The 15895-nt window shown below is 34.4% G+C and overlaps 1 protein-coding gene across 7 annotated transcripts in view; it reads right to left on the bottom strand.

The window, feature by feature from the left end:
• Positions 1–15895, bottom strand: part of LOC114324883 (acetylcholine receptor subunit alpha-like) — a 195524-nt gene that overhangs the window by 17528 nt on the left and 162101 nt on the right. For all 7 annotated transcript variants that reach the window (XM_050662853.1, XM_050662850.1, XM_050662854.1 and 4 more), the window contains one exon: positions 747–862. In XM_050662853.1, coding sequence (XP_050518810.1) covers positions 747–862 — 116 coding nt within the window. The remainder of the gene's footprint in view (positions 1–746; positions 863–15895) is intronic.

The raw sequence follows: 15895 nt of genomic DNA, 5'->3' as shown, positions 1-15895 counted from the left end.
GAGACGGGGTGGTATCGTAAAAGCGCAAGGTGGCACCACGTCAGTTTTGTTTCTTGAGGTATCCTCTTACCACTATCCAATTTTAATGAAAATCTATGGAGGTTCACCGAAATCGAAGGTAATAGTTGATTTTTACCTTCAGTGACTGCACTATACAAAAGAAATTGCAATTATTCAATAATCGAAATACGCGTATTTTGCTAGCTCAAAAATTATTAAACGATATGTAGTCGCAAAATAATTAATTTTATTCATTTTAAGTACAATTCTCTCCTAAGTTTGGAATGGGTAGGTTTTCTTGCGAGGGGGTTGTAGCTCAATAATCGAAGTGCGCGTATTTTAAGAGTTTATTCTTAAAATTTATACGCTATACGAATTATATCCGCGATAGGACATATTTTAATTTTACTCAGCATTTTTCTCTTAAGTTGAATCAATTAAAGGTTTGTTTGGGGGTGAACGGGATGAGCGCAAAAATTCAAATTACATCGCTTTGAAAGCTCATAAATAGCTCGTAATTTTACCGCAAAAATCGATTCAATATTCCTATTTTTTTTGTATCGGGGGGCCCCACTAAAATATTAAACTCCTGCCCAGTGTAACGAGCTCAAAATTTTCAATTTGCGGGATATGAAAGCTCATAAATAGCCTGTAAATCAGCGCTATTTGTTTTTTAAATTTCTGTAAGTGGGAGGGGGGCAGCTCAACAGGGGTGTATTAATTTAGCATGACCAAAAACTGCTTACCTTACAGCTGGAACTTCCAAAATATCCCATTCAACACTCATGTAGAATTCTGACAAATCTACGCCCACGTCAACTGTATTGCTGCCCACTTTTTCATCCATATGCCTAAGATCCACCTAATGAGACATTTGGCTATTAATATATATTAACAAATATTATACTTCAAGGTTTCTAACAAACAGACGACAACTTGACAACACAGCATTCCAAATTAAAATAAAAATAGCATTATATTACAGATACAAAAGCCTAATAAGAGTACATAGTGTAAATACTAAATATTGTTATCACATTAAAATAAAAATAACGGTTATGTACGTTGTTGCAAGCAATATGTATTTAGTGCACCAACAAATCTTAAGCTCCAGCTTAGCCCAGCTCAGCTTATAGATAGGGCAGCCTCAAGTCTCACTTACGTTGCACCATAATTTTTGATTCTTATCTAAGGACATCTTATCTAAGCACTGAGACGAAGTTTAAGATGCAATCCACATGGCAATGCACTGTGGCATGCTAAAAATTATTGATATAAGACTAAATGATGCAACAACGCCTATGTTTCGAAAGCTGAGTTTAAGGCACGTCTTAAGTTTAAGATCTGTTGGTGCAACCAACTGCGCCGTATACATTTTGTTTCAAGATATTGGTACAAAATAATTTAAATGTTTAAGGTTTAGTCTGGCCCTGAATAAGCCTTAATACTTAAGCGAAGATGCTGTTTTAAAGATTTATGCCTGGTTGCGCCAACAGATCTTAAGCTTAAGATGAGAGTAAGATAAGAATTAATATAGTATATAATTAGAATAAAATATAATACGAATATTATAATATAATAATAGATATAATTGATAATAAGGTAAGAATCGAAAACTATGGTGCAACGCAAGTGATACTTACGGTGGCTATTTATAAGCTGAGCTGGGCTACTCTGGAGCTTAAGATCTGTTGGTGCAACCAGGTATTAAAGAGCCATTCCAAACAAAAAATTTTATGCCTGGTAGTACCAACAGATCTTAAGCTCCAGCTTAGTCTAGCTCAGCTTATACTTTAGCCACAGGCTCAGCCACGCTAGCGGCTAATGCCGCTAATTATCGCATTATTTGCATTAGAGATATGTCAAATAATACGATATTAACGGCGTTAGACGCTAGTGTGGCCCCATCATAAAGATTTACATTTCTATTTAAGCTTAAGTTACGTCTTAAGCTTAATATGTGTTGGTGCATCCAAGCATAAATACTATAAAATTTAAGATAGGTTCTATATTAATTCTAAGAAAACGAGTTAATTTTCGTTTCGTTATTTATTAATCTATAGTTTTTTTAATACGAGAGAAATGTTTCTCACTTTTTGTTAAAGTATATATTTTGTTTTTTTTAGATAATGGTTATTTAAGAATTTAGAGTGAAACACACATTTATTCAAGTGTTGTTACGCCACTGGTAGCAAATAATTTCTACTTCCATAAAACCTACTGATTAACTGTCCCGAGCAAATTCCCCAGAAATCCTTGTTAGCATATATTCAAAAGGTGGTTTGTGGTTTGTGGTTTTACCTGTTTAATTCTAGAAATTTCGAAGTTGCCCCCCCTAACCCCTTGGGCAAAGCTTGGCATTGCAATTTTAATTTTAAGTAGTCAATGTCGAATTGTAAGCCATCTTAGATGGGCGATTCTTGGTTAGAGTTTTCAACTCTCGCGTATTTGCAGTGAAAAAGTATCTTGTTAGTATTCGGCCAGTCGACGCATTTATTGTTTAGGGTTTTCAACTCTCGCGTAATTTATTTAGTTACTGTGTGTGTCTAACTAATAGTTTAACTGTGTGTGTTTAGCAAACGCTTATTATTAGTCAAGTTTATTAATAGTAAAGAAAACATCCTTGATTCATGTTTTAATCAGTGACATTTAAACTGTAACAGTGCTCTCGTGTGGTGTGTCGCGGACTAGTGTAAATTTGACATTAAAACAACGGTTTAAATATAAGAACTTTACGCTAAAGCTTTGACCAGATCTTAACTTAGTTATAGTTACCAAGTTAGTCATCAAATTACATATTTGTTAATTATTGTGTTTTTACTTTCCACGTTAGTGTAGTCCTTCGAATTGTAATTTATTACATTGCTTATTACGCTCTAACTAAATGGTAGTCAGATTGCTGTCTTAATTTGTTGTTCATCTTCCTACATTTCTGTTGAACAAGTTTTTCGTTTATTTCTACCGTTTTTGAGGGTAGTCTTCGAACCTGATTTTGAACCAATTTTTCTGCAAATGTCTTCTGCCGATTATAAAGTATTGCTAGACAAGATAATGTAATATAGAAGTAGACAAGTTTCAAAACTTCATGAACCTTGCAACGCGTGCCCGAAAAATAAACTCAATCATCTTAAAAACATTAACTCTTTTAATTTCACACTAATTGCGTGACAGGGTCCGATTTGCACGTAGCGTAATAAATCTTTTCATTCCGGTTAAGTTCTGGATGATCAGGTGGTAGACGTAAAACCGATTGGCCGTACTATGCTAATAATTAATCTACAATATACACAGGATGTTTAGGTTAAGCACACAGTGTCTTATTGTACAGCTCTGACTTTGTTTCACTTTCCCCGAAAAATATATTCCATTGTGTCAATCATTTTCTCATGACGTCTTTTTTCGAAGCTGATGTAACACATTTTTCAACAGTCAAATTATGATATGAAGCCTTGTCAATTAATGAGACTGCTGCCATGGAGGCGCAAATCTACACCAGTCAACGAGAAGTAATCAACCTATCGCTTGCTTGACGTTGACTCATGAGACTAATGCTTCATACCAAGGATACAACCAAATATGAACTTGAGTGTTTTCTTATGGAATTTAAGATGGGAAAATACGCAGAATCCTTATAGTCCTTTTCTCTCTCTATTCGAGCCATAATCTATCCAACTTTGCACATAGGCCTCCCCTTCTCTTTTCCACTGATTTCTATCCAGCGTTGTGGTCATCCATCTGGATCCGGCATGCTTTTTGAGGTCGTCGCTCCATCTCATCTGAGTCCTTCCTCTTTTGTATTCCCATGGTCGCCAGTAGATCATCTGCTTGTCGGTTGGTGTGACCTGCAAATTTCCATTTGAGTTTTGCCACCTGTTCTTTAACGTCTTTCATTTTGCTTACTCCTCTGATCTGATTCAAACCTTTCTTTTGCGATCTTTAAGTTTTATATGCAGCATCTGTCTTTCCATCGATCTTTGCACTTTTGCCACTTTGTCGATATTCTCCTTTGTAAGTGCCCAAACTTGGGAGCCATATGTGAAAGCAGGAACTATACACGGTTAAAAATTCGCGATATTGCTGGTGTTTTTTGTTTTTTCAAAATGTAGCTTAATTTACCGAATGCTCCCTAGGCCAGACTGATTAGCCAGTCCTTTTACTTGTTGAAATTCAGACTTTCTATCTTAGATCTCTGTATATGGCTGTTAAAAAGTTTTTAGTAAAATATTAAATCCTAATAATCGCTTATTTACTGAACTACCGTAAAGTGAAACTACTTTGTGACACATGTGGTTACTTTGTGACAGTGGCCTCTAAAGTTAAATTTATTAACGTGGCCGAGTCATTAGAAATGCTGGAATAGTTAAAATGTTTTATTTCAATAGTAGACTATATGCACTATCTAGGGAACAATAACCAAAGTTTCTAGTGCGACTTCGCTCGTCATGCCACAGCTGATTTGATCATCGTCAAAACAGGTGATTTTAGTTTGGACTTTTTAGAAGAATTTTTAGAAGATATTTCTACCAAAGTAAATTAAACACAATATGTTGCTTCCATTTAATATTAAAATGTTGTCTGTACAAAATGTACGGATGTTTCTTTGTGCCACAGTTAGAATTTCATATAAATATCGCAGAAAAAATTACGTGTCACAAAGAAACCCCCACCCATGGGGCGACTTTGTGACAACTTTTTTTTGACATTTTCTTGATTTCTATAACATATAGCGCATTATGTTTTTCACTGAACATAGAGGAAAGATTGAGCTTTTAGATGGTATTTTTAAAATTATAATAAATCGAAAGTGTATGTACTATATCATCACAAAACCTAAAAAAGTGTCACAAAGTAGCCTCATTTCACGGTATACATAAACTTTAATAAAGTTAAGAGTAAAAACAAACATCGATTAAGCCTCAAGCATATTAAACCGTCTGAGTCTGATACATATCGCAGTTTATTGCATTTCCATCACGTCTAGATAAAAACAACAATGCTTGAATTATGACAAAAGTCAACATAATTCATGGAATAAGCGTCGAGATGGCTCTAGACCACTTTTCTATTTGCAACTGGTTGCATCGCCATAATATGCCTTATACATTGTATCAACGGTTTAATGTCAGTTGTTAATATCTGCGAGAGAGCACTCGGCATCATAACTGTCGTTTTTCAGCTTTAGTTGTGGAGAAGCAAGCGGTTTTTATTGATACAACTTAAAATAAGTATAAAAGTGTTGCGTTTAATTTACGAAGAAAATCTATTTATTATTTATGTTTCTTAAAGCTGATTCAGACAAATGAAGGATGGAAAGGCACCGGGACTTGATGAAATACCTGCAAAACTTCTAAAGCTATTAGATGAAGCACAAATAAAAATGATAGCTGAAATATTTAATGACATATACAAGGCAGGAAAAATACCAGCAGAGTGGCTCAAATCTGAGTTTGTACCGTTGCCCAAAAAACCAGGAGCAAAGATTTGTGAAAAATATAGGACCATAAGCCTAATGAGCCATCTTCTCAAGCTGTTTTTAAAAGTCATCCATAATAGAATTTACCGAAAATGCGAAGAACAAGTTGCGCCCAATCATTTTGGATTTGTGAACTCCATTGGTACGAGGGAGGCTTTATTTAGCGTGCAGGTGTTGTTTCAGAAATGTAGAGATGTCAGCTGTGATGTTTTTGCATGCCTGATTGACTACATAAAAGCTTTCGATAGAGTTCGACATGAACAAATGATGGAAGTGCTGAAGAGGACAGGGATTGACGGAAGAGACCTGAAAATAATAGCTAACCTGTATTGGAATCAATCAGCAGTGCTCCGAATAGATGGAGAATATACAGATCAGGTCAAAATCTTAAGGGAGTGAGACAGGGATGCATAATTTCATCGCTGATATTCAATCTGTACTCAGAGCACATTTTTAAAGAGGCTCTAAAAGAAATTGATGAAGGTATCTCAATAAATGGAGTCAAGCTCAGTAACCTGCGATATGCAGATCATACAATAGTGTTTTCCAATACCATAGAAGGGCTGCAAAACTTAATGAATAAAATAACAGAAACCAGTAGAACATATGGACTAGATATAAACACCAGCAAAACCAAGCTAAAGATCATCAGCATGCAAAACATAACTGGAGTAAATCTGTATGTGAACCAAATGAGAATTGAACGTGTCTCACACTACAACTATTTGGGAACTATAATCAATGAGTCGTGGGACAATACTCAAGAGATTAAATGTGGACATTGTGGACAAATAGAAACGTGGACATTGAAGGCGGAAACTCTATCGAAACTTCAAGCTTTTGAGCTATGGTTGTACAGAAGGATCCTGAAGATACCATGGACAGACAAAGTCACCAATGAAGAAGTACTACGGAGGATGAACACAACTGCAGATTTGGTCAACATCGTGAAGGGCCGTAAGCTGCAGTACTTGGGGCATATAATGAGAAATCAAGGCAGATACGAGCCACTCCAGTGCATTTTACAAGGTAAAATTGAAGGAAAAAGGGCCCCAGGATGAAAAAGGATATCCTGGCTTGCTAACCTGAGAGCATGGTATAGAAAGACCTCAACACAACTATTCCGTATAGCAACTAACAAATTCATCATAGCCAGAATGATCGCCAACGTTCGGAACGGACAGGCACCCTAAGAAGAAGAAGAAAGCTGATTGCTTACGATCCATCCATAAATACAATTGGAATCAATTATAGATTACGTCATCATGAAGCAGAAATCGTCAATTGTGGCGAAAGATGTACGTGTCTATAAAGGCGCAGAATGTGGAACTGATCACTTTTTACTCAGAACAGATCTGTACTTTCCATATCTCTTGAAGAACAAAATTGAAGAAACCGAGGAAGAGATTACAGAAGAACACGCGCCTCAGTACAACTACAACATTGACGCACTGAAAGATAATTCAATCTCTTTTTTTTAATTAAGGCTGAGTCAAAAGATAAATCGATACACAGATCAATGCAAGAGCAGCAGATGGAAAAGCTGCATTCGAAGCGGTAGGAGCAAAATCCTCAAAATAACACTCATCACCCTTGGTTTACAGATTATTTAAAACAAAAGACGAGGGAAAAAGAAGCATATCAAAAATGGCTCAGTACCAATTGCTCGGAAGACCGAAAAACCTATGCAAGAATAAGAATGGAAACAAAAAAAGAAGTGATTAAGACCAAAGAAAATATGTGGCTGAAGAAATGTGAAGAAATCGATACTCTTATGGGAGGAACAAAAAGTAGAGAAGCTTGGAAAACATCAAATTCAAGACAAAATTATTAGACAGGAATATGTAAGGCAAACCATCATCGCCCCAAACAACCTGTGAACAACTAGAAGATATAATAATTGAAGAACTAGAACTAACATTAAAAGAAATGAAAAATAATAAAGCTCTTGATTCCGGAGGTATTCCAATTGAACTTATCAAGCACAGCACGACACAAACAAAAGAAACTTTAATTGAAATATTCAACGGATGCCTTTCAGGTAATAGTGGTGTGCCCTCTGAGTGGAAAAAGTCCATAACTACACGGATATAAAAGAAGTGGCAAGATTCCGAAAAACAAAGTTGATTTAGGGCAGGTAGATCATGCACAGATAACATCTTTTGCATAAGGCAACTACTAGAAAAACGTTCTGCTAGAAATCTAGAAACTAACATGGGTATTTGTAGACTTAAAAAAGCATACGATACCGTTCCTAGAGTAAAAATGTTTGAGGTATTACAACAAAACACTTTAAATAGAAAATACATCCAAACAATAAAATATCTCTATGCTAATACAACAACAGCAATTAAACGAAACTTTCAAATAACTTTAAAACTTCGAAAGGTCTTTTGCAAAGATGCTGTCTGTCTCCCACTTTATTTAAAATTTACCTTATACACATGTTAAAATATTGGACTAGGAAACGCCAAACAATGGGGATATCAGGAGGAGATAGGGATTACGGTTGTTGAACAAAAAAACCGGCTACCGGTTAAACCGTTTTTTTTTACTTACGGTTTAACCTGGCGGTTATAATCGGTCAACAATACCGGTTGCCCCAAAAACCGGTTTTCGGTTTTTTTAATTAAAAGCAAATACTCAATAGGTTATAATGTTACATTTATATTGCACTTTAGTTTGCTCAATTTTCCTCCCACAAAATTCCCCAACCAAACCAATTCAACCTATAAAAATTTTCCCAGGCGCTTTCAAATTACCCTAAAAATGGGCGAAATACCCCAATCTCTGATTCGTCGCTCGTTGTAGACGGCGTCGGCGTATATTGCGTTGTCAATAATTGGGATATTCCCAAAAGTGATGATCCTACCGATCTACCGAAATGTCCCTTGGATCTATCGAGTTTAAAAAAATATCCAAATAATTTATATTTGTACTTAAAAATAAATTCGATAAACCAATTCATTATTTACTTCTCTATTGCCATCAAAAAATTTCAGTAGGTAATATTTTTTAAACGTTTGTATAATACCTTTTATTTCCTAAGAATTATTTATTGTTTAAAAATTACATAATGGAGATTCCTAATCGTATTTCGGTATTCACATTTCATACAAGAGTCTCAAGTACTCAAGTATAAACAATTTTTTAGATGATGGTTGGAATATCGATTTCAAGCAGATCACTTACTTTTTTATGTAAATATTATCATCTATCTAAATAGAGAGATTTTAGACCCTCTATTTTTTTACGTACGTTAAACGTAAAACGTTATACTTGTCATGCGCACTGAGTGATAAATAAGGCATAACGTGCTTGCTTAAAATAGTTTTTGAAACCCTTCAGAAAATACGCACACAGGTTAACGTTAAATGACATTTGGCAAACGTAACCTATAAAACGGCAGTTGTGTGCTATAACTTATTTTATTAAATTATTTGCCATAATGGAAGAAAATGTATTAAGACGTTCACCAAAGACAATTTACTACTTTAGGAACACATCCATCCTTAGTTTATCAAGACAATTCAATCAAGTGTCAGATTTCTGAAGAAATGGTGTAATTTAAAATTATTCTACCAGGGTTGCCAAACAGATTATATTCAATTATATAATATGTTTATTACCTGATAGTTTTTAAGAAAAACAAATTTTGATTACAATTTTATACATCGTTACTATATTTTTTTTGTTCTAGTTGTGTTTGGTTCAGCGCATATGACTTTTTTTTTCGTTTTTTATGATTTAGATATATGACATTTGGCAATCTTGCAAATACGTAATCCCTTAATAACGTGGACCTTATTTCTACCTAAATAAGGGGATACCTTATCCGCTAATAAAGTAATACGTTATTTTTCAGTTAATGTGCATGAGCAGAATAGCGTATAACGTTTAACGTTGCTGAAATAAGGGGCTTAAAAACTCTCTAATAACTATTCCCAAAATTGTTTAATAAAAGTTGATGTGACACTTTCGTCCAGTTCTCTATTAGTAAATAAAAGTTGAATTATGGTTGTTTGGGTTAATTACTTCGCATATTATTTACATATAATACATAATATGATTGAGATCGAAAATAGATAGAAATTTCTTCATTTTTCTCTAAATAAATTTTTCTTCCACAGGTAACTTATTCGGTTTTTCACCGAGTATTACTTTAAAAAGAAAAAACCGGTTATAACCGGGACAAAAAAAACAACCAATAAAACCGGTTGTTTCGAATTAAAAAACCGGTTTAGGTTATAACCGGTAGGTTGTTCCCATCCCTAGTAGGAGATTCGTATTTGTATACGTTGCTATTTGCTGACGACTAAGTTGTGATTGCTGCTGCTGATAAAGAAGAAGCCAGTTACATGATTAGAAAGTTGAACGAGGAGTACCGAAAATGTGGTTTGGAAATGACCATGGAGAAAACTGATACAGAAAACTTAGCCGATATTAAAAGACTATTACATTTGACGTAGCTTGGGTAATTATTATAATTTTAATTAAAGCATTTCTAATGCTAAGCGATTATTCTATGCCTGGCTTATCTTGACATTTCATAAACGAACGTGACCCTTTTTTGGGCGTTAATGTGAGTTATGGAATACGACTGACATAAAAAGAGGAACGTGGAATCGTGGAATGTGTACTTAAAACGAAAAGTTACTAATTTTAACTCATTTTCCATAATTTGTTTGTTTTGAGTGGTATACAGAGAGATAGATTATAATAAATTACAAGTACAACATCTAGAAATCGATGAAAATTAAATTGGCAATAATTCGATGTCGATACTAAGACTCAAAAATGTAACTTTAGGACAGTCGAAAAGATAGTCCAGTCAATGAGAGCAAAAGTAGGATATTACCTTCGATTTTTATTCTAATGCATCGATTTTGATGGAATTTGGGGAATAGGCTCTTCCTCTTCTTCTTCTCAAAGTTCCATCTTCTATCGGAGGTTTGATATCATAACCGCTATGGTCACTTTGTTGGCTGCTGCTATGAATAGTTGTAATGAACTACAGTTCTGGCTCTACAATAGGCTCTACTTACATCCTAATTCAAAGTCTACGCTATGCCGATATATATTTGCTTTATAATTTGATCTTCATCATTCAGCGTATACTTGTCCACTGCTAAACTTAGGACTCCATAGTTCATCCCACACATTCCTATCCTGAGCCGCTTGCATCCAATTTTGGCATATCCGTTTCAGGTCATCTGTCCATCTTTTTGGTAGTCATCCTCTCCTTCGAAAGGCGTCCTTTTAGGGTCTCCACTCGAGAATACGTTTCATCCATCTGCCATCCTTCGTTCGTGCGATATGCCCTGCCCAGTTCCATTTCAAGGTCGATATTCTTTTGATTGCGTCGGTTACTCCCGATCTACGGCACAATTCTGTGTTGGTCTGGTTGTCCCTACTTAAACGAATTTCGTACCCCAGATATTATTTGTATGCTTATGTTAGTTCTATATACTTGTTCCAGGTATGTTGATATTCTCACTCAGAACGAGGTTTGTCATCACTTGTGTTTTTGAGTGGTTGATCTTTAGATCTGATTGATTTCTGTGTCCAGGTATGTGAAGGCATCCACACATTCAATAATATAGTTGTCTATTGTGATATAATTTTCATTGTCAGGTGATTTTTTGAAAGTCACGTACTTCGTTTTTGCTTCGGTTATTTTAAGACCCCTTTTTCGTGCTTCAGGATCAATTTCTTTGAACGCATCCATTAGTTATGGCTTATTCCTACTAATGATAGCTACATCGTCTGCATATGCAGTAATTTGTACTGTCCTGGAGTTTATATGGCCGGTTACATTGGTTATTCTGATAACTGAGTCAAGAACTAGGTTAAATAGCATGGTTGATAGAGCATCTAGATATACCTAGATTACGAAGGTCTTCCAGCATTTTGTTTCTTTTCACACTATCAAAAGCTTGTTTAAAGCCCATATACATATTACATAGTTCTATGTCGTATTAATAAATTTTTCTTGTATCGTTCTTAGTATGAATATTGAATATATTATCTGTAGTTGTTCTATTTGATCTGAATCCATTTTGATAATCATTAATTATATTTTCAGAGTATTCTAACAATCGTTCTAATAATCGGAGTGTTTTGTTAAATACTATAAAATAAAATAATATCTTTTAAAGTACGCTGGCATGTTAAATTTTTGAGATATCCTATCATGATTGATGAGAGATTTTCAGTTAGATAATGCCGTCTAAGAAAATCAAGAAGGAATCCTCCACATCCACCCACAGAGTGTAAGTAGCACACGAGAAGAGAACTACGATTCCAATATAACGACCCGAGGGTTTTCTCAATTTCTCTGGAGTTGTTGATAAATGAAAAATAAATTTCTTTGGAAGTAATAATTCTTGAGGCTCTTTTCACGTCTAGATGTTCTTTGTCAATTTGAATTTATTGCAAAATATAAATTTTTGCGATGGAAAACATAATGTATTGAGTAGGCATATAAAAAATTCAAAAGCTTCTAATAATTGTGATATCCAGTAGGTATCGTAATATTTTTTGAGAAACATACTTAATGTTTTGGTTTTTTAATTTTTGTTTTAATTGTATCGCTCTTTTCGCTAATTTTTGCTTATATTAATGTTTTCATGTATTTGAATTCTACATTCTACATTTGTCGTGGATTCTTCTGTTTTTATCTTTTTGCTGTTTATCATATATTACATATTATAAATTTATCATAATAACGTACTATGTAATTATCATAATAGGCCTGGATCCCGCGTACCAAAAAAAAGTTTATTAAATTATAAACCACAAAAGTTGTTAAGAGCTTGACGGTGTCTAGTCGAACAAACTTGGATGTACGGGAACACTGGAACACGGGAAGTTTTAATTGTGGAACAGGGTACAGTTTTCGAACGTCAGAATACGAAAACGTTCCATGTATTTTGTCGGACAAAACTTCCAGTTGATTTGCTACCCTTTCATTAAAATCTTATGCAAAAAATTTTACTGCTATTTATCACCAAACATAATTCCTGCCATTTGACATGTTCTACGTGTCGGACTTATTAAAACGCCCAACAGATCTGTCGGAACAAACAACAAACATTTTTTCATCTACTATATAATCTATAGAATAGACTTGCTATTAAATAAGCTTAAAAACAATCTATACTAAATTTACATTCAAGATGCACTAGAAATAAACAAACCAAGACACGTTATGAATGCTACTAAGAGCACTCCCGAATCATAATTTACAATGTATATACATTGTAAATCCCAAATGATGATTTCAAAAGTTTATACATTGTAAATTATGATTCGGGAGTGCTCTTAGTAGCATTCATAACGTGTCTTGGTTTGTTTATTTCTAGTGCATCTTGAATGTAAATTTAGTATAGACTGTTTTTAAGCTATTCAATAGCAAGTCTATTCTATAGATTATATAGTAGATGAAAATATGTTTGTTCCGACAAATCTGTTGGGCCTTTTACTAAGTCCGACACGTAGAACATGTCAAATGACAGGAATTATATTTGGTGATAAATAGCAGTATAATTTTTTGCATAAGATTTTAATGAAAGGGTAGCATATCAACTGGAAGTTCTGTCCGACAAAATACATAGGACGTCTTCGTATTCTGACGTTCGAAACCTGTACCCTGTTCCACAATTAAAACTACCCCTGTTCCAGTGTTCCCGTACATCAAAGTTTGTCCGACTAGACACCGTTAAGCTATTGACAAATTTTCAGCTTGCTATTAATAAACTTCTTTTGGTACGCGGAATCCAGGCTTATTATTTATTTTGTTGTGGGAATATAATATTCTTTCAAAGCACTATATGTGAATAATTCCACACCTGGAATTTATTGGCAAACTCAAACGATTTTTCAACGTAAAGTCATTATTTATTTTTAATAACGTCTGCATTTGGTGTGGATGTTTGAATTTTCCATAAAGGCAGGAATTGGATCGAAACCCATTGTTTCAATAAATAAAGAGCTATATTGTGTTAGAGATCTTCGGGTAAAGGGCTGAAATAAAGAGAAAAGGGATCAGAACCCAACGGGGTGCATTTCATAAAACAGGAGGTTTAGAGTTAGGTAAGGTGAGGGTTGAGATAATAATGACAGTTTTAAGGCCGTAAATACTTTGTTTCTATTTTTTCTTCACACCATCCTCTAAATATCGATTTTTTTAAATATATCAATCACATAGGCTGAAAAATAAGTATATACAGATAAAATTATTAGAAATGAAATAATACATACATTTTTTCCTTTTCATACATACATACATAATCAATGTTCCTCTTAAGGTAGGATGAAAAGTTCGTAGGCTGACACATAGCTGACACTACTGCAGTGGTCGGGGAACCGGGGTAAATTACCCCAAATGGGGTAAAAATTAAATTTTTGGGGGTAAAAATGAAACTTTTGTGACTAAAAAGTATATATTTTTAATTTGCTATTTTATAAACCTGTTCACCTGTAAACCTGTCATCATCGATATATCGATCAAGGTAAGCAGCAATTTGAAAATTTAATTAGAGTATTTTACAACTATTATTTTCTGCCTCCTTCAGATGGCTGGAAATAGAAAAAGAAAATACCAAGACGAATTCCTTAATTACGGTTTTACACAAATAGAAGACAATGGTACAATGAAATCACAGTGTGCTGTATGTATGAAGGTACTGACTTCAGAATCTTTCAAAAAAAGTCAATTAAAGAAACATTTAGATAATTTGCATTCACACCTGTCTTTCAAACCGCGAGAATACTTTGCAAATTTAGAAATATCTGTTAAAAGACAAAGCTGGAATAGCAACTTGTTTGGTACATTTGATCAGCGTTCAGCATCAAGGACTAGTTTTGAAGTAGCCTGGTTGATTGCTCGAAATAAGAAACCATACACTATTGGTGAAGATTTGGTTAAACCAGCTGCTGTAAAAATGGCAGAGATTATGTGTGGTCAAAAAGAAGCAAAGAAACTGAATTCAGTGCCCTTGTCTGCCAGAATTGTGAAAGAACGAATTTCTATATTAGCAGAAAATGTGAAGGAACAGGTTATTTTCGCATTAAAACAGGCTAAATATTTTGCTATTCAGCTTGATGAGACCACTGATTTTAGTAGCAATTCACAGCTAATGGTATATGTTCGCTACAAAGGTGCAGATAATTTTGAAGACGAATTGCTGTTTTGTTCTCCTCTCGAGTTAAGATCTCGTGGAATTGATGTCTACAATGAAGTAAATCAATACTTCAATGCGCAAAGTTTAAAATGGGAAAACTGCATTTCTGTATCTTTGGATGGAGCTCCAGCTCCAGCTATGCTGGGGCATATTAATGGTTTTTCGGCTTTCGTTAAAAAAATTAACTCAAATATTGAAGTAACTCACTGTATGATCCATCGCCAAGGCTTTTTGGTCAAATATTTAGAACCTACACTGGAAGCCGTCATGCATGTTGTCATCAAGATTGTAAATTTTATCAAGGGACATGCACTAAACAGGCGACTATTTCGTGATTTATGTCAGGACGGTGAAGCTGAATATACGGACCTACTTTATTATACAGAAGTAAGGTGAAAATGTACTAAATCGAGTATGGATTCTCAAAACTGAAGTCGAAATTTTTATGGTTGATCAAAAAAATATTCTCGCAAATAAGTTTAAAAACTCTTCCTGGGTTGCATATCTCGCATATTTAGCGGACATTTTGGAGAGTATAAATATATTAAACAAAGAATTGCAAGGAAAGGATATTAATATCATTTCAGCGAGAGAAATACGAGTAGTGTCAGCGTTTGGATTAAAGCTGCAGTATTGGAGACAGAAAGTAGAAGAGAACAAGATAGCTTCTTTTTCAAGTTTAGCTTTGTTTTTGGAAGATTGCGAAAATATTACTTTTGCTGACATCAAGGATACAATTGTAAGATATCTTATTAAACACAGAATTTTCAGATTACTTTCCAGATCTTGATACACGTACTGTCAGTTGGATTGTAGCTTTTAAATGAGAAAATTGCTATGATACCAGAAGGATCTTCAGGTTTTCCAGAAGCAATTCTTAAACTTCGATCTAATACTGAAGCACGTATTCAATTTGAGAGTAAACCAAATCTGTCGTCTTTTTGGATGTCAAAAGCTGCAAAGGCTTTCAAAATTTCACATGAAGAGGCGGTGAAGAACAGAAATCGATTAAACGTCGAAGACTTTATTCAAATCGCTCTTACATCAAAAAGTCCCAATTTTGAAGCAATTGTATCGAACATGAAACAACATCATTTCTCCAAAACGTGAAGGAAGAATGTTTTACATTATTCTTTTTTTCTAATTTTTTCAATTCTAATTTTTGTTTGTACCACCGTTATCCCAGATTTAGCCATACGGCTCACACTCCCTGTAAGGGGAAAATTGACTCATCCCA

Source organism: Diabrotica virgifera, chromosome 9, assembly GCF_917563875.1.
Source record: "Diabrotica virgifera virgifera chromosome 9, PGI_DIABVI_V3a".
NCBI lineage: Eukaryota > Metazoa > Arthropoda > Insecta > Coleoptera > Chrysomelidae > Diabrotica > Diabrotica virgifera.
This window is presented reverse-complemented; position numbering and strand designations above follow the sequence as displayed.